Genomic DNA, 15,983 nt, shown 5'->3' with positions numbered 1-15,983 from the left:
TGAATGCATGTTCTACTACTCCCTTTTCAGGGGATTCTAGTCAAACTACCTTGCTACATACTCACAAATTTTGCCCTACGTAATATTCATGTATCTGAGGATTCTTAAATGGCCTACCTTAAAGGAAAATTTATTTCATCTCTTTATTCTATTTGATTGTTGGGTTTGGCTTAATTCAGTTTGAAAAATATTATTTGCTTCATCTGTGCAGGATTTCCATAATAACTTCTGACATCCACCCACAAAGATGAAGAACAAATATTTATCACACATATAATATATGCCTCTTAGTCGATCCTCATTGGCTAACATTATCATCCTCAATAAAGAGATAAGATGGGCTAAGCAATGCTTAAAAAAAAAAAAGCAAACTATCCGAAATCACATAGCTAGTTGGTCTGTAGCACAGCCACAACTTACACTTGGGTCTGCCTGACTCTAAAGCTCTTTCCATTGCCAACAACCAGTATAGTTGAAATACTTACTACGAGACAAAAGTTGAAAAATGTGAGCTCTAGATCCAGAACTACTAGTAATTTGCTACATAACTATAGGCAAGTCATTTAATATCTCTTCATATCCACTTCACATCTACATAAGAGTGGAGGATAATAAAATCTTCTCTATTTCATAGGGTCATTTTGAAGAATATAATATGTCAAAGCACTTTAACAAAAAAACTTTTAAACTCCATAAAAACAATAACGTATTTGTTACTTACATTCTCTCTACTTATTTACTCTTAAAAATATATGTAAATTCTTTACAACATTCAAAAAATATTTTTGTGTGAAAAACAAATGTACTATTTTAGTTCAGCCACTCTGAATACCATACATGATTCTAATGTCTTTAACTCTACCCTTGAGATGAACCGTGGCTTAATTTCATGTCAAACACTTACTACATAACCCTCTGTGTGTGATGTAATGCTTCCATACATCAATCTTCCTGTTGTCTTAATGAGACTACCATTTCAACAATAATTCCTAAAGTTTCAAATACCAATGAGAATTGGATTGAGATAAGCTCCAGCTGAAGCTCCATCTGAGGGACTGATCCTAGATGGGGTGAAGGACTAAAAGCAAGTTGAAAGTAAGATGGAGCACTGGAGGCCAGAAAATGTTTTCTCTGAAGTGACTCATTACCATTTATATAAACAAAGTTTAAGCTTAAAGACCAACATTTAGACAAGATAAGAATCATGGTAATTTGATGAAGGCAGAATCAGAATCCAAATGGACAAAATCCAGACTGAAGGCCAAATGCAGACTCAAATGTTGGAGGAGAGGTAATCAGGGATGGAAGATAAATTAGTTTGGGGCAAGAAGGATTAAAGATAGCAAGTGGCTCTTCCCTTCTGAACAATTCCATCCTAAAGTGACTGGGGGGGAGGGGCGGGGGCAGAGGGCAAGGTTAACAGAGGAAATACAGCAAAATAGGCAATTACAGGTGAGGAACCCAAAGAAGTATGTCAGAGCCAAGGGTGAGATAGGCAACTGGTGGGTAGGGGATGGGAGATGTCAGATATGGGGTGAAGGCGGTGGTATGAAATATCAGAAATATTTTGGGTTAAATAAACAAAAAAAAAAGGAGGATGTGTGGTTTAACAAAGGATGTGGTATGGCACAGGCAGTCAGATCTGAGAAGAGCCCAAAGAGCATCCATACGGCAGGGCAACCTAATATAATATGTTGGAGATAATCAGGGTGAGGAGGACATCCATATGGGAACTGACCTGGGATGAGAAGTCGGAGCCTGACAAAGGTAAAGGAGACAATGACATAAGGAGCCATCCTAGAATAGGGAATCAAAATACAAGCAAGGTAAGGAGATTATCCATGTGTGCAAAAGGCCAAATGGTCATCAGACCCAAAGCAGGATGAAGAGGACATTCAAAAAGAGAAAAAGCCAAGTGTGGGAATTCAAAGCACATATAAGGTGAGAAGGGCTTCTTCACAGAAGGGTAGTCCAAGATGGGAGAGCCTTAGCAAGATAAGGAGGGTGTCCACATGTGGCAAGGGGGGCAAAGAATGCAGGGAGAAGAGAGCATTTATGTAGGGGGAAAGGAGGCAACTGAGATGAGAAATCGGTTATCTATAAAAGGATTAGTCAAATAAATAAGTGTATTAAAAATAATAGAAGCCAGGTTTTTCACTGTAGGGGAAAACTAGAATAAGTCCTATGGTATTATATTGGAAGTTAAAATTTCAGTTTGAACTCACAGCTTTCAATATACATACTTGACAAAGAAATACAGATGCAAATATGTACACACACACACACGTATTTCTAACTTCTGATCACTGAGAAAACCTAAGAGCAGTGAGCAGACCAAGCAGCCGGATCTTGCTTTCTAAATACTATTCTCTACTAAAAGTTTTCAGGGATCTTTAAAGAAATGACTGACTCCAGGAATGAAATAGGGAACATATAAGGTGAATCAAAAACATTTTGTTTGGCCAAAGAATGGAAGTCCTCAAAGATTAATGGGACGAGTCAAAAGGACACAGAAACCAGCTAAAGGGGCTCTCACTGGCCAAATCTGAAACAGTCTGAACATCAAATAACAGATCATAACCCAATGAATGAAATAGAAACTATGAATCCCTACAGATAAAAGTTAATGAATTAATTGAAAATTAGATGGACAGATATATTTACATAGTTTCAAAGTACATTCTCACAAAATTCTTAACTACAATGAGAAAAAGAGTAACTTTACAGTGAAGAAGTCTGGCTGGCACAGCCCTAATCAAATGATCAAAGGAAACATCATCAGTAATAGGACAAACAAAAATCATAAACCACCATACAGTGTACAATAAAAAGACCACAATATCGCTTCTATAATATTCCTACAAAAGATGCATAATCTAATCTAACCATGAGACAAATCCAAATTGAAGGATGTTCCAAAAAATAACTGAGTTATACTCCTCAAAATGTCACTGTCGTAAAAGGTAAAAAGAAATGAAAAACTACTTAGACATGATAACTAAATATGAAACATGTGATTCTGAATAAGATCCTTTTACTATAAAGAACATCATTGGACAACTGGTAAACCATGAATGAGTTCTAAGGATTAGATAGTAATAACATAAATGTTAATTTCCTAATTTTTATAGGTTTCTAATTTGTATCTGGTTTTATAAGAGAATGTCCTTGTTTACAGGAAATATACACTAAAGTATCTAGGGTAATGGTCATCAAGTCAACAACTTAACTTTCAAATGGTTCAAGAAAACAAACTTCTTTTTACTCTACTTCCAACTTTTTGATAAGTTTGTGATTATAACAAAGTATTTAGAAAAGAATAGAAAAGAAATAAGAGATCACCCAACCACCACCAAAAGAAAGAGAGCAGGGGTTCTATCTCTCTAGGGTTCAGAAATCAGATGGGGGGTTGAAGTAGTCTGAAACATGGTCTTCCTTCTACATATAGAATATTCTGACACCACTTTATAAGAGGAATAGAAAGGGCTTCTAAAAGTAAACTTGGCTGACAAATTAGAAGCAAGCCCTTATTTAATCATACAGAGGATGTTCTGTACCAACTTGTCTCAGTTCACTAACAACAATCATTCTTGTTAAAGCCCATAGAAGAATGCTGACCAACTGATACCTTTTCCATTAATCTCCCCTATCCTATTCACATTTGCACTGTCACTTTTACCTCTTCAAATGAAACTAATTTACTCCTGACAAATACTGAGACATATACATTTTTTTAAAAATTATATCCTTTTCCAGGAAATAAGCAAACATGATTAATGCACTGTGGAACCTCCTAAATGTCATAGAACTGGTCTCTCACATCTCCTTTCTTAAAGCCTAATGATATTATATTAATTCTGACTTCTTTCCCTTATCCCATGAAAAGGTATTCATTATTTTCAACATTAAATGAGACCTAACACTTTTCTTAAATGTTTTTACATATATCCGAAATATACATACCTCATCTACGAAGTTAATAGCATCAAACCAGTCTTGGAGAGCTTCAATGCAGTATCTAACAACATTTCGAGTATATTCTTGAGTTTCCTGAAATAATAAGTTATACAAATTTTCAGTATATATATATATGTATTTCAACTTTTAGTTACATGCAATTTATAAAAATAAGTTATATGCATTATATATATAATGGTAAATTTTTTTTTTTCAAAATAACCACATTTGCCATTTCAAGAAATCATCCCTTCACAAACTAATAGTAATGACAAGTGACAATTAGGAAAATTAAAGAACACAATCTACTACCTTTTATATAATATAATCCTTAAAATGAATCAAAGCTGAAAGAGATTTATGTAATATAAACCAGGTTCCATTTCAAAAGGTTCCAAAAATATTATAAATGCCCTAAGGTTATTGTTTGACAAGTACAGAACGTCTTTGGAGACAATTAAAAAGTTCTAGAAATGGATAGTGATAATAGCTGCACAACATTGTGAATGTACTTAATGTCACTGAATTGGACATCTAAAATGGTTGAAGCGGTAAATCTCATGTTATGTATATTTTACTACAATAAAAAAAAACAATAAAAAGGACAGAACATATGAGTATGCTAAGTAGCCTTTAAATACTTTGTTCACAACAAAATTTAGAAGAAAAAAGGATAAGTATGTGCCACTTAAAATAAGAATTTGTGATAGAGAATTATAATGTTTTCTGGAGAAATAAATCCAGTGAAATAGGCAAGTATTAAGTTAAATGGGAAAATTATGATAACCTCTCTTCAAAAAAACGGGCAAAGGATTTGAATAGACATTACTCCAAATAAGATCTACAAAAGTAGATAAGTACATGAAAAGATACTCAACACTATCAGTCATTACAAAAATACAAATCAAAGCCACAATAAGATACCACTCCACACTAGGATGGCTATAATTTTTAATATATAAAATAAAAAGTGTTGGAAAGGATGTGGAGAAACTGAAACTCTCATATATTGCTGGTGGGAATGTAAAATGGTACAGCCACTTTTAAGTTAAACATATTTAACCAAGCAATTCTATTTTCATATGCCCGCAAGAATTAAAAACATATATTCACACAAAAACTTGTATACAAATGTTCATAGAAGAATTTATTGTAGCCAAAAAATAAAATCAACCCATGCATGAGTGGACAAGTAAAATGTGGTATATCTATGCAATGGAATACTATTCAGCCATAAAAGTACTAACTGATATATGCTGCAATACAGCTGAACCATGAAAACATTATGCTAAGTGAAAAATGCCAGACACAAAAGGCCAATTATTGTATGACTCCATTTATTTGAAATGTCTAGATTAGGTAAATTCACACAGACAGAAGGGAGATCAATGGTTTCCAGAAGATGAGAAAACGTAACTGGAAGGTAAGAGGTTTCGTTGGAGAGTAATGAAAATGTCGTGGAATTAGTGGTAATGGTTGCACAATTTTGTGAATACACTATCAATTACTGAATTGTATACTTTAAAATGGTTAAAATGGTAAATTTTAAGTTATGTGAATTTTATTGCAATAAAAAAATGTTTTTAAAAAACATGTGGGGGCCTCAATGTATAATAAAAGTACAAAGAACATCAAAGTTAAATAGGTTAAACTCATCAGCTACATATGTAAATTCTGGGCCTTTAAAATAATGCTACAAGTCTCACATTCATTGTTGACTTCTCCTTCATCTTGCTCAGTCTCCACGTCCTATTAATTCTTCCTTTATATTATCATGCAGGCTTACTCCTATTTCCACCTATTTCTGCTACCAACCAGACCAAATATCATCTGCCTTGTTTCCTTGCCAACAGTCACTCTGTTTTAATCTATGCCATATAAGATTTATCTTTTTCCCCCGCTCTTTAAACCCCTCCCACCACTTCCACCCCTGACCTATGGATGTTGCCATTTCCCCTTAAGAGATGGACCTCTGAAAGCGGGGCGTCTCCTCCCACATGCTTGCCGGGGGCCCCCTGGGCCTGCAGAGGGAAGATTGCAGGAGGGAGGATTGGGGGGTTGGGTCTGTGGCTCCACCGGGGGCCGGGAACGCAGGACCTTCTGCGTGTAAAGCAGACAGGCTAACCACTACACTATAGAGTCACCCCCCCCAAGATTTATTTTTATAAAAATATTATTTTACACATTCTGTTCCCTATCTCTTACTGAAAAATTTTAATGGCACTTATAAGTTACCATAAATATGCATGATAATCAGAGTGGCAGATAATTCACGGATTAAAAAAACTTTTAAAAACAAATGTTGAAAAAAAAAGGAAAAAAGTGTTCTCCCATTTTATCAACGGTTTGGGCAAAAGGGTATCATTAAAGCCTATTGGCACAAGTGCAAACTGACTCAACCCTTCTGGAGAACAATATGAAAAGCAAGTATCAAGAGTCTTTAAAAAGGTGGCCAGTTAATTCCATTCCTAAATACAGCATACTTTATAATCTGTTCAAATCATCTCTCTCCTATCTCCCCACCATTAACATACTCATCCAAAAAAATCCAGTACACATTCTACTTGTTAGTTTTATCATCTTGAGCAAATTATTTAAATTTTATGAGTCTCAATTTACCCATATGTAAAAATGAGAATTAATGCTACCTACCTTCTAGTACTGTTATGAAGAAGGAAATGAAATAATGTATGTAAAATGCTCTGTCATAGTCTAGCACTAAGTCTGACAAGTGCCCCAACGAGTAGTGGCCAAATTCGTGTCAAGTCTGCAGTAACCCAAAACTGCCACTAGATGGAGACTTTCCAGCTTGCTTGTTTCGTTCAGAAAGCAAAAATTAATAAGATTCTAGAAATGTGCCATCCCTTTATCCATTCTATCTGTTATTAACCTAGTATTACTTAACTAGCTCTTAACATTTTCAGGAACCGAACAACATTCAGGGCAAAAAGTAAGTGAAGTTTTCTTTTTATTGCTTATCCTTTAGTTTCATATTTTATAAGTAGAAAATATAAACAAAAAGAAATAGCTTTCTTTTTACTTTAAAAAATAGTATTTCTTCTAGTTTACATTTCTAAAACCTGACAACAGTGCTGCAAAAGACATTCTTACTTAAGAGACAATTATAGTAAAGTGGTAAAGAGCACTGGTTCTGAAATCAAATGGATTTGTTTTCAAACTCAGGTTTCACCCGTAGCTGTGTGAACTTGGGCAAGTTATTTAACCTCTGAAAGAAAGGGATGATACTATTTACTTCATAAGAGATGTTATGAGGATTTGATAAAAATATAAAGAATACAGTGTAAAGAACAATGTCTGGCATAGTGTAGGTGCTTGTCAAGAGAACATCTTATCTAGGAACTAAATATTCTTTTAACTGAGAAACTACTCTCAGATCTATACCAGGACAATATGAGCTTTCTCTCTCCCTGTTCTTTCACCTCTTAAGTTAAGGGAACCACAAAACACATTGCAATCTTGGCCTTCAAAGCTGAAAAATAAACTACTGTCTGGAAACAATGATTTCTCATTATCACATAACTCCCCAGCTTCATAATCCAAATTCGTCCTCAAGACAGTTGTCAGAATAATCCTCCTAAAATACTGTCTCTTCGTATCAATATCATATCAACCTTCCTCCTGAATCACTGTCTTCTGTTGGCTTATATGATACTGAATTCTTCTGGTTTTCTCCTCTCCCTCCACATCCAAATGTTAGTAGTTTTTTCCTCCAGATCTACTGCTCTTCTCTTCCTACTTGGTCTTATCTCTTCGTGTGGCAATAAATATTATATATATTCCCAAGAGTCTAAAATTTATAACTTTGGTCCAGCCTTCTCTTTTGAGCTTGAGATACATACAGCCATATATTCCAACTCATATATTCCAACTGCCTATTCACGATTTCCACTTGGATTTTTCAGAGACATCACATACTTAACTTACCTAAAACTAACTCTGATTTCTCTAAACCTGCTTTACTATCAATCTTTTCTACCTCTGTAAATATTATTTCCATACACAGTTACCCAAAAGTCTTTTCTCTCACTTATCAATAACATACAATCCATCACTAAGTCTATTGATTGTACCTCCAAAATACATCTTTGCTATCCAAAATGTATCTTGAATCCACCTTGAATTTCGAACCTGAATTTACCATCTAGACTATTATCACAGCATCTTAATTGGTCTCCGTGCTTCTAGTCTTGTTGCTCCCCACAATCCCCTCAATCAGTCTTCCCAGCAATCAGAGTGATCTTTTAAATGTAAATCAAATCACACAAACCCCTGCTTAAAAATCTTCACTGGCTTCTCCTTAAAATTAAATCCAAGGTTCTTTAACATGATCTATAAGGACCTGCTTTAATAGTCTGATCCCTGCCTATCTCTCCAACTCAATGTTCCACTTATTACTCCAGCCACAAATTCCTTAAAAGGATCAATCACTTTGCTATTGGAGGTAGGCTATTCCATTCTACCTCCCTGACTACCCCCACTAACCCCAATTTTATTCACATAGTTGGCTGCTTCATATTTTCTTCAGAAAGGCCTTTCTGAGCCTCAATCTAACTAAGTTCCACATACATTCACAACAACCTGTTACTATCTTATAGAGCACTTAGAAAAAGCTTACAAAATCTATGTATTTACTTAATGTCTATCTCACTTATAAGGCTCCTCTATAACAGCAAGAACCATATCTATTTGGTTCAACACCAAAAATGCAAGTATTTAATTAGGATCTACCACAGAATAGTATTCAATAAATATTTTTTGAATGAATGAACAAACAAACCTTATATGACAGTTTTTTTAATAAATACTACAGTGGAAATCAAACAAGGTACTAAGAAAACACTGGATTGGAACCATAAATCTGACTGAAAAAACTTAAATGAGCAGATTACACATCAGTTAAGTCTTCTGAATAGAATTTTTGAAAAGCTAACACTAACACTAGCGGTTCTTCACAATAGTCAGAATCACTGCTGAGGTCCTACTGCACATCAAATAAATCAAAATCTCTGACAGTGGAGCTTAGGCACATGTATTTTTAAAGTTTCCCAGATGATTCTCATGCAAAAGCAGCACTGGACTAAGCAGAGAGAATGAGAGAAGATATGCCAAAAAAGGGACTAGCTTGAACAAAATCATAGAAATGAGGAAAGCATACTGCATATTGACGAATGGTAATCAACCCAATAAAGGCACGGAGGTAGAAGGGGTATAGGAAGGTGAATTATGAGAGATAAACTGAGTAAAAATTGTGGAGAATCTTAAATGTGTCTACAGGAAACACAGGCCTTTTCCTGTAGACAGATAAGAAGTTGAATGATTTTTAAGCAAAGAAGAGATATGCACAGAATTTAGAAAAGTAACTTAAGTGTTGGTCCAGATTATAGTAGGAAGAATCTAGAGGTAGGAAAACCAGTTAAGAAATTACCTTAAAAACCTAGATTTTAAAAATATGAATAAATTAAGACAGAGGAAAGAAGTGGTAGGGAGACATTACTGGAATGAAAGAGAGAATTTATGGCATCTGATTACAGGTTGAACACAACAGGTATACCAGGGAGAAAGTTCGTGTGTTAGATAATTGCATCATGTAAGATACCATTAAATGAACATAAAGGATACAATATGAACAGATGATTTTTCAGTTAGGAACCTGAGAAAATTCATTTACCTATAAGGAGAGCTACATGAATAACCAGAGTTGTTGGAAATTTGAACATGGGTAGACTGTAACAAACTGTGAGTCATCTGGATTTAGAGAATAGCTGAAGTCATGAGAGGAAACATAAATCTGCTTAAAAGAAACACATATATTTAAAGAGTATATGGAAAAGAGCCTCACAATAACTCTGTGAAAAAGGGCAAAAGGCTCTGCTATCCCATTTCCATTTTGTTTCATTTTACCATAAAAATAAAGAAAAAGACTGAAACTAAGAAATTCAAATACTCAAATACTTGTAAATGAGTTGATACAGTAACCTAAGAAAAGCAGAGCCCAGACCAGAATCCAGATTTCAAAATATTTCCACTATAAAATTTTGTCCAGCATGCTTATTTGGTACAGGCTAGCAAGCTGGACTTCATGGGATTCATACAGCAAAATCTTAGTCAAGTCCTTAGTTTAGTAGGATCAGGGCATTCCATTTTTTTGGATTGTCCAAGGATTCTGGAGAACCATCAAATCAATACTTTAAAATGCAAAAGTAAAATATATACTTGTATAGAAAGACATAAATACACGCAATTACAAATAAGCATTTTCTTATCCAATTATAAGAACTTATGTTGCTGCTATGCTACCCTTAGATTCTTTTTATATACAACTGGAAATTGTATGAAATATATACTGATTTTGTGCTTGGTATCCTAAAAATGTAAATGTTACTGAAGACTATCTTCATCCCTTAAAAGAAGCATTAGGCAACTAACAGGTAATTAGTAAAATGAAATAAAGATGAAAGTAGAGACTTATGAAACTCCCAAAACTATTCACAATAAGAGAAAGCTGGAAAGATCTTATAATATAAATTCCAACCTGCCTAAGAATAATAATTACTGCCTCAAGTCAGCTTTCACAGAGATGAGTTCAGAATTAAACACTGCAACATTATTATAAACAAGTAAACAATTCAATGTTTTCACATCTTTTTCTTAATTCTTTTAAAGGAAAACAAAGAAATCAACAAAAATATTTCCAACATACCCTAACTTTACAATGTGATAAGAGCCCCCACATTGGCTGTGCACAGGCCTCAAGTTCAGCAGCAAAGGCAGCATAGTAGGTCTGAGACTCAAATTCCACATGCTCATTTAGTTCTCGCTTGTTTAAGTTCATACCTTGCAAAAATTAAAACAGATATAAACCTTGCAAAATATTAGCAAGTATTCATACTAAAAATCAAGTAAAATACTTCCTAGTACCAAACACATTCTAACATGCACACAAATGGCATATATAAACAATATGTATAAAAATACATAAATTTTAAAAAATAAAACAAGTCTTATTGGAATTCTTTACAAACTAAGTTTTCTTAGAAACACTTTGTAAATTGTCTCTTTCTTATATAACATAATACAATATACTGAATAAAAAAGTCAAAACTATTTTAACTGATGTTAGTTGAAATTTTTATAAAAGCATTATGAATCTTTCTTAGACAACAGATTAGAAACTTCCAGATTAATAATTTAAAATGCTAAAATAAATTCTTGCTCTCCTGTTTCTTTTTTAATAATTTGACATTTTTCATAACTCTATAATGTTTTCATGAATACTTTATTAAAGTACTTACAAATATCAATTAATTAAAATGAAACACTTCGTATGTAACCTGAATAGTGTGCTATTTATTATCTTATAATTAGTATTTGATAGTTCGGCATTAGGCATTTTGTAAACTAAAGAAATTAACAAAAAAGTAAAATTCATACCTTGAAAGAAAGACACAAAGTTCATCCATGTAACTAACAAACCATGGTCCTCCAAAAATCTCTTAGCCACACTTTGATGAGAAAGGATATTAATAAAATCACTGACAAGAGGCCAATAAGTGTTATTCTTCAGTAACGCTTCTCCACAGTTCACTACCACATGTAAACTATTTTCTTCATCTAAAACAGACACACATAGCCCAAAAATAAGTTTTTAAAAATTAAACTTTACCAATGATACAGATTATACACTGTAGAATCGGAGACACTTAAGTTCAAACCCCAGCCTGCCATTTAATAACTATATGGCTTCAGGCATGTTACTTAGACTCTGAATCAATTTCCCCACCTGTATAATGGAAAAAGACACATATTTTAAATGAAATGTTAACATAACACTTAGCACGTCATTATAATAATCATTACCATATGTCCAACGTATTACATGATACTGAGCTAGCTATGTTTACAAGACCACATTATTTTCCGGATTCTAATGACATAATGCAGTATTTCAGTTCCAATCAACAAAATGTTTTTATTCCTAGATTAATCTCATTCCATCTTAGCAATCACATTTGTATGATTTAAGCAATATATATTAAATTGCTTTCTTCTATTCAATGAATATGTAAATATAATGTTTTAGCAAACACAGTATGTCAAAAATGAAAGAACAGAAAACACAAACATGTTAAGCCTTTAAAAAAATATCCTCAAAGTTTAAATACATTGTTGGGGGAGGTGGTTATGCTTGCCCCAAATCTTTACTATTAGAAGTTATAGCACATATACATTAGCTCTCTTAACCTATTCCTATTTAACGGATTCACTAGACAAACAAGCTTCCTATTTCCGCTATAAAATACAATACCCATAACACACAGAATGCTCAAAGCTAATAGCCTATTACCTAGTACACAAGCTGAGGTTTATGCTTATTCAGAGTCAGTTTTTGTTTCTGTTCATGCTAATTGTTCTTTTTATTATAATTATAAAATTTAAATTAAAAGTATAAAAACTGATGAAATATGAATGCATAGAGGTATTACAAAAACTGGATCATAAACTTTTGCAAGACAATAAAAGTAAATGCCTAAGAAAACGCTAAAAAAATCTTGGAGAAGAAAAATCATAAAAGCCTAGAAAGATTTTTATGCCCAGATTGCTTCACAAAGATCTAATGTTCCTACTCCAAAAAAACTGAAACTAAAAATCACAGATAATGCTTTACAGATGTGGTAATATAAAAGAAAGATGACAGAACTTCAGTCAAGGAAACCACATCTTAAAAATGCTTTGCCCATAATTAAAAGATTGGAGAATGAACATGCATTTCTGTGTTTTAAGTTAGATTTTACTGTTTAAGATATATATATGTATCATTTGTTTAATGATTCCTCACTTTAACCAACTTTTTCAACTAACCACCTCCTTGTCAAATTCATCAGTGAGGAAGGCTTTTACTGAACTTCTTAATTTACATACATTAAATTTAGGTTTCAGTCCATGAAATTATTTTATCCAATTCTTGCTTTTTAATATGAACAGTCACTTTCTTCTAGCAAGGTTTATATCTGCTTTTTCTGCAAGGTATGAACTTAAACAAGTGAGAACTAAACAAGCATTTGGAATTTGAGTCTCAGACCTACTGTGCTGCCTTTGCTGTTGAACTTGAGGCCTGTGCTCAACCAATATGAGAGCTCTTATCACACTGAAATTTAACCATATATAAAAACAGGACCCACAAAGTTAACTATGCTCTCTTTCAGTGCTTCTCAATAGGATGAGAGAAGGTATAACTTAATGAGGGAGTAGGGGTGAGAGGCTTTCTACAAATTACCCACACCTGAGATTCCGAAAAGCCCACTGACTGACAACTACTACTGCCACTGTGAGTTGCTGAGCCACTGATATTGATGAGACAGTGCTTAGGGATGCTGGGATTTAAAAATTTTTTAAACACTGAGAAACACTGTTCTATGTAATTAAAACTAGAGGATGAATAAGCAGAATATAATTAATCAAAATCACTATTTTCTTGACACTGCTTTAAATACTACTGTTCTTGTGAAAAACACCTTGGAATCTTTAACGAAATAAAATGATTAGGACTTCTATTTTTACCCAACAGGTACTTTAGTCACTATAAATATATAGAGCTATGATTTTGTGCTGATGAGATCCAATGATCAACAAATATTTATTGAGCACTTACTGAGGGACAGGTAGTCTATTAAGCTCTGAAAAGAAGGTGGTAAATAAAGCAAGATTTACATAGTCTCTCTCTCTCCATTGAGGTTAATATCTAAGAAGGCAGAGTGTGATAAGGGCTATAATAAGAAAAGTACAGGAAGTCATAAGAACAAATAAAAGTAGTCTATAATTCAGGAAAAGACTTTCCCAAGGAACTGATATTTAAACAGATTTACAGAATGAAGCAGGAATTAGGATTAGCCAAATAAACTAGGGATGGGGGAGGAAACAGTGTTCTAAGTAGAAGAAGCTGTATAAAAAAAGGATGAATTCACTGAGACAAACAATATAAAGGATGAGCGGCACGAATGAGGCCAGAGGCCTTATAAATCAGCTTCAGGAGGTTAGAGTTCACATGAAGACAATGGCAAGCCACTGGAGGGGGTATGGAGTGGTAAAAGAGGGGATATAATCAGATGTGTAGTGTGCAAAGTGACTGAAGGAAGGTGGTGATAACTAGTGGTAGAGGCCTAGAGACTACAACGGATTGAACTATGGTGAAGGCACAGAGATAAAGAGAAGTGGCTATTTTAAGACATTTAGAAGGTGTAAGGACAGACAGTCATGTTCGTGACAAGAATCCAAAAATGACTCCTAGGTTTTTAGATTGGGCGGCAGTGTGGATGGTTAGATAGCTAGCTGTACCAAAACGGTTTTCTCTAAGACCAAATGCAAACCATGTATAATAAGCATAGCTAAACCACTTAGTCAAGAAAATAGACTCCAGATTCTTTTCAAAAGAGCAGATACTTCTAAACTCTAAAAAAATTTCTAGTTTATAAATCTGAAATTCTATTTTTGTGAAAAGACCTCTAAATATAATTCTATATAAGAACATCATTGATACACCTGAATAATGATAGATACTACTTTAAAAAATAAAAAGCAATATATGTAGCTAAATCTCTAAGACAGAAAAGGTCATCTTACATGAAGACAGAATAACTAATACAAAGCAGCTTTTAAATTTTCCTTTAAAAAAGTAAAGATGTATATTACTTAATGTGAATAATGTATTACTCTCCCACCACACCTACAATGGGAAGACAGAGTTGCACAGTGGGCAAAAAGGTATGGGTTTTGAAGTCAGACACCCAAGCCCTACCCACTTACAGCTGTAAAATAACAGACCATTGACTTCAACTCTCTAAGCCGCAACTGCCTCGTCTACAAAATGGAGAAAACAGTATCTACTCCACAAAATTACTGGTAGTTAAATGAGATAATACATATAAGGTACTGAGAAAAAAGCATGGCATACAGTGAGTATTCAAAAGGTAGTAACTATCATAATTATTAGCTAGCTATTATTAAATATAAGGCATTGTGTCCTATACTGAGCATATAACAAGTTCAAGCTATGGTATTACATGAAAATATACTGAAAATAGACCATCAGTATAAAGAGAAAATAGGAGCTGATATGCAAAAGGAGGCAACAATAAAACAATGCAAGTCTTAACTATTAGATTTCTCCTCCACAGAAAATGGAAAGGTCTTAAGATTTAATTTGAAGTACTGTTTGTTGTTATTTTTAAAGTTAGCTCCAAGTGGCAACAAGAGAAGATAATGCCCTATCAGTGTTGGCCTGGCCTTGTCATAGTTAAGAACAAAGATTCTCACATCAGGAGTTATGAAGTCCTTCTTGGCTCTGTTATTTACTATCTGTATACTTTACAGTAAATGACTTAACTTCCTTAAGTCTCGATTTACTCATCTTTAAAGTGGGAATAGTAATAATGTCAATCTCGGAGTTGTTTAGAAGCTTAATTTAAACATATAAATAATATTAACAAAGTGTCTAGTACATAGCAAATATTAAGATAATATAAATTATTACAGGGAGGTAAAGTTAAGATGAAAAACCAAAGAGAAATGAGAATGTGAAGAGGTCCTAGATATATGGCAGTTTGAGGGGTATCAACCATACAGTGGGCACAAAAGAAGAAAATCGAAAAACGCAGAAAAGGCAAGATTTAGTCCAACTTTTAAATTATAAAAGTATAGGCATATTCTCAGAGAAGCAGGCCCCTCCCAGCCTCAAATCCAAGGCAGTTTCTAAGTGGATGGGGATACCTAGGGAGAGACAGGCTGTGGAATGGTGAAGAGGCCCCCAGAGATGAGGGTATTAGGAGAAAGGGTACAAGGAATTACATTTCTAGCTAACTTCTTTTTCCACTTGATGGAATCATATTGAGACAATAGATATTCATGGTGTGAAGTGCTTAATCCTGAACTGACAGACCGGTGGAAATGCCACACAAAGTGGCATGAAGTAGGAGGGAGAACAGGAGATGTCGCTACAGCATACACATCCA

At 34.0% G+C, this 15,983-nt stretch overlaps 1 protein-coding gene across 6 annotated transcripts in view; it reads right to left on the bottom strand.

The window, feature by feature from the left end:
• Positions 1–15,983, bottom strand: part of UBR3 (ubiquitin protein ligase E3 component n-recognin 3 (putative)) — a 187,104-nt gene that overhangs the window by 111,858 nt on the left and 59,263 nt on the right. For all 6 annotated transcript variants that reach the window (XM_025039283.1, XM_025039285.1, XM_025039286.1 and 3 more), the window contains exons 9-11: positions 11,410–11,589; positions 10,679–10,812; positions 3,964–4,050 (exon numbers count right to left, since the gene is read on the bottom strand). In XM_025039283.1, coding sequence (XP_024895051.1) covers positions 3,964–4,050; positions 10,679–10,812; positions 11,410–11,589 — 401 coding nt within the window. The remainder of the gene's footprint in view (positions 1–3,963; positions 4,051–10,678; positions 10,813–11,409; positions 11,590–15,983) is intronic.

This window comes from Pteropus alecto, unplaced genomic scaffold (genome assembly GCF_000325575.1).
Source record: "Pteropus alecto unplaced genomic scaffold, ASM32557v1 scaffold3, whole genome shotgun sequence".
NCBI classification, from domain to species: Eukaryota; Metazoa; Chordata; class Mammalia; order Chiroptera; family Pteropodidae; genus Pteropus; species Pteropus alecto.
This window is presented reverse-complemented; position numbering and strand designations above follow the sequence as displayed.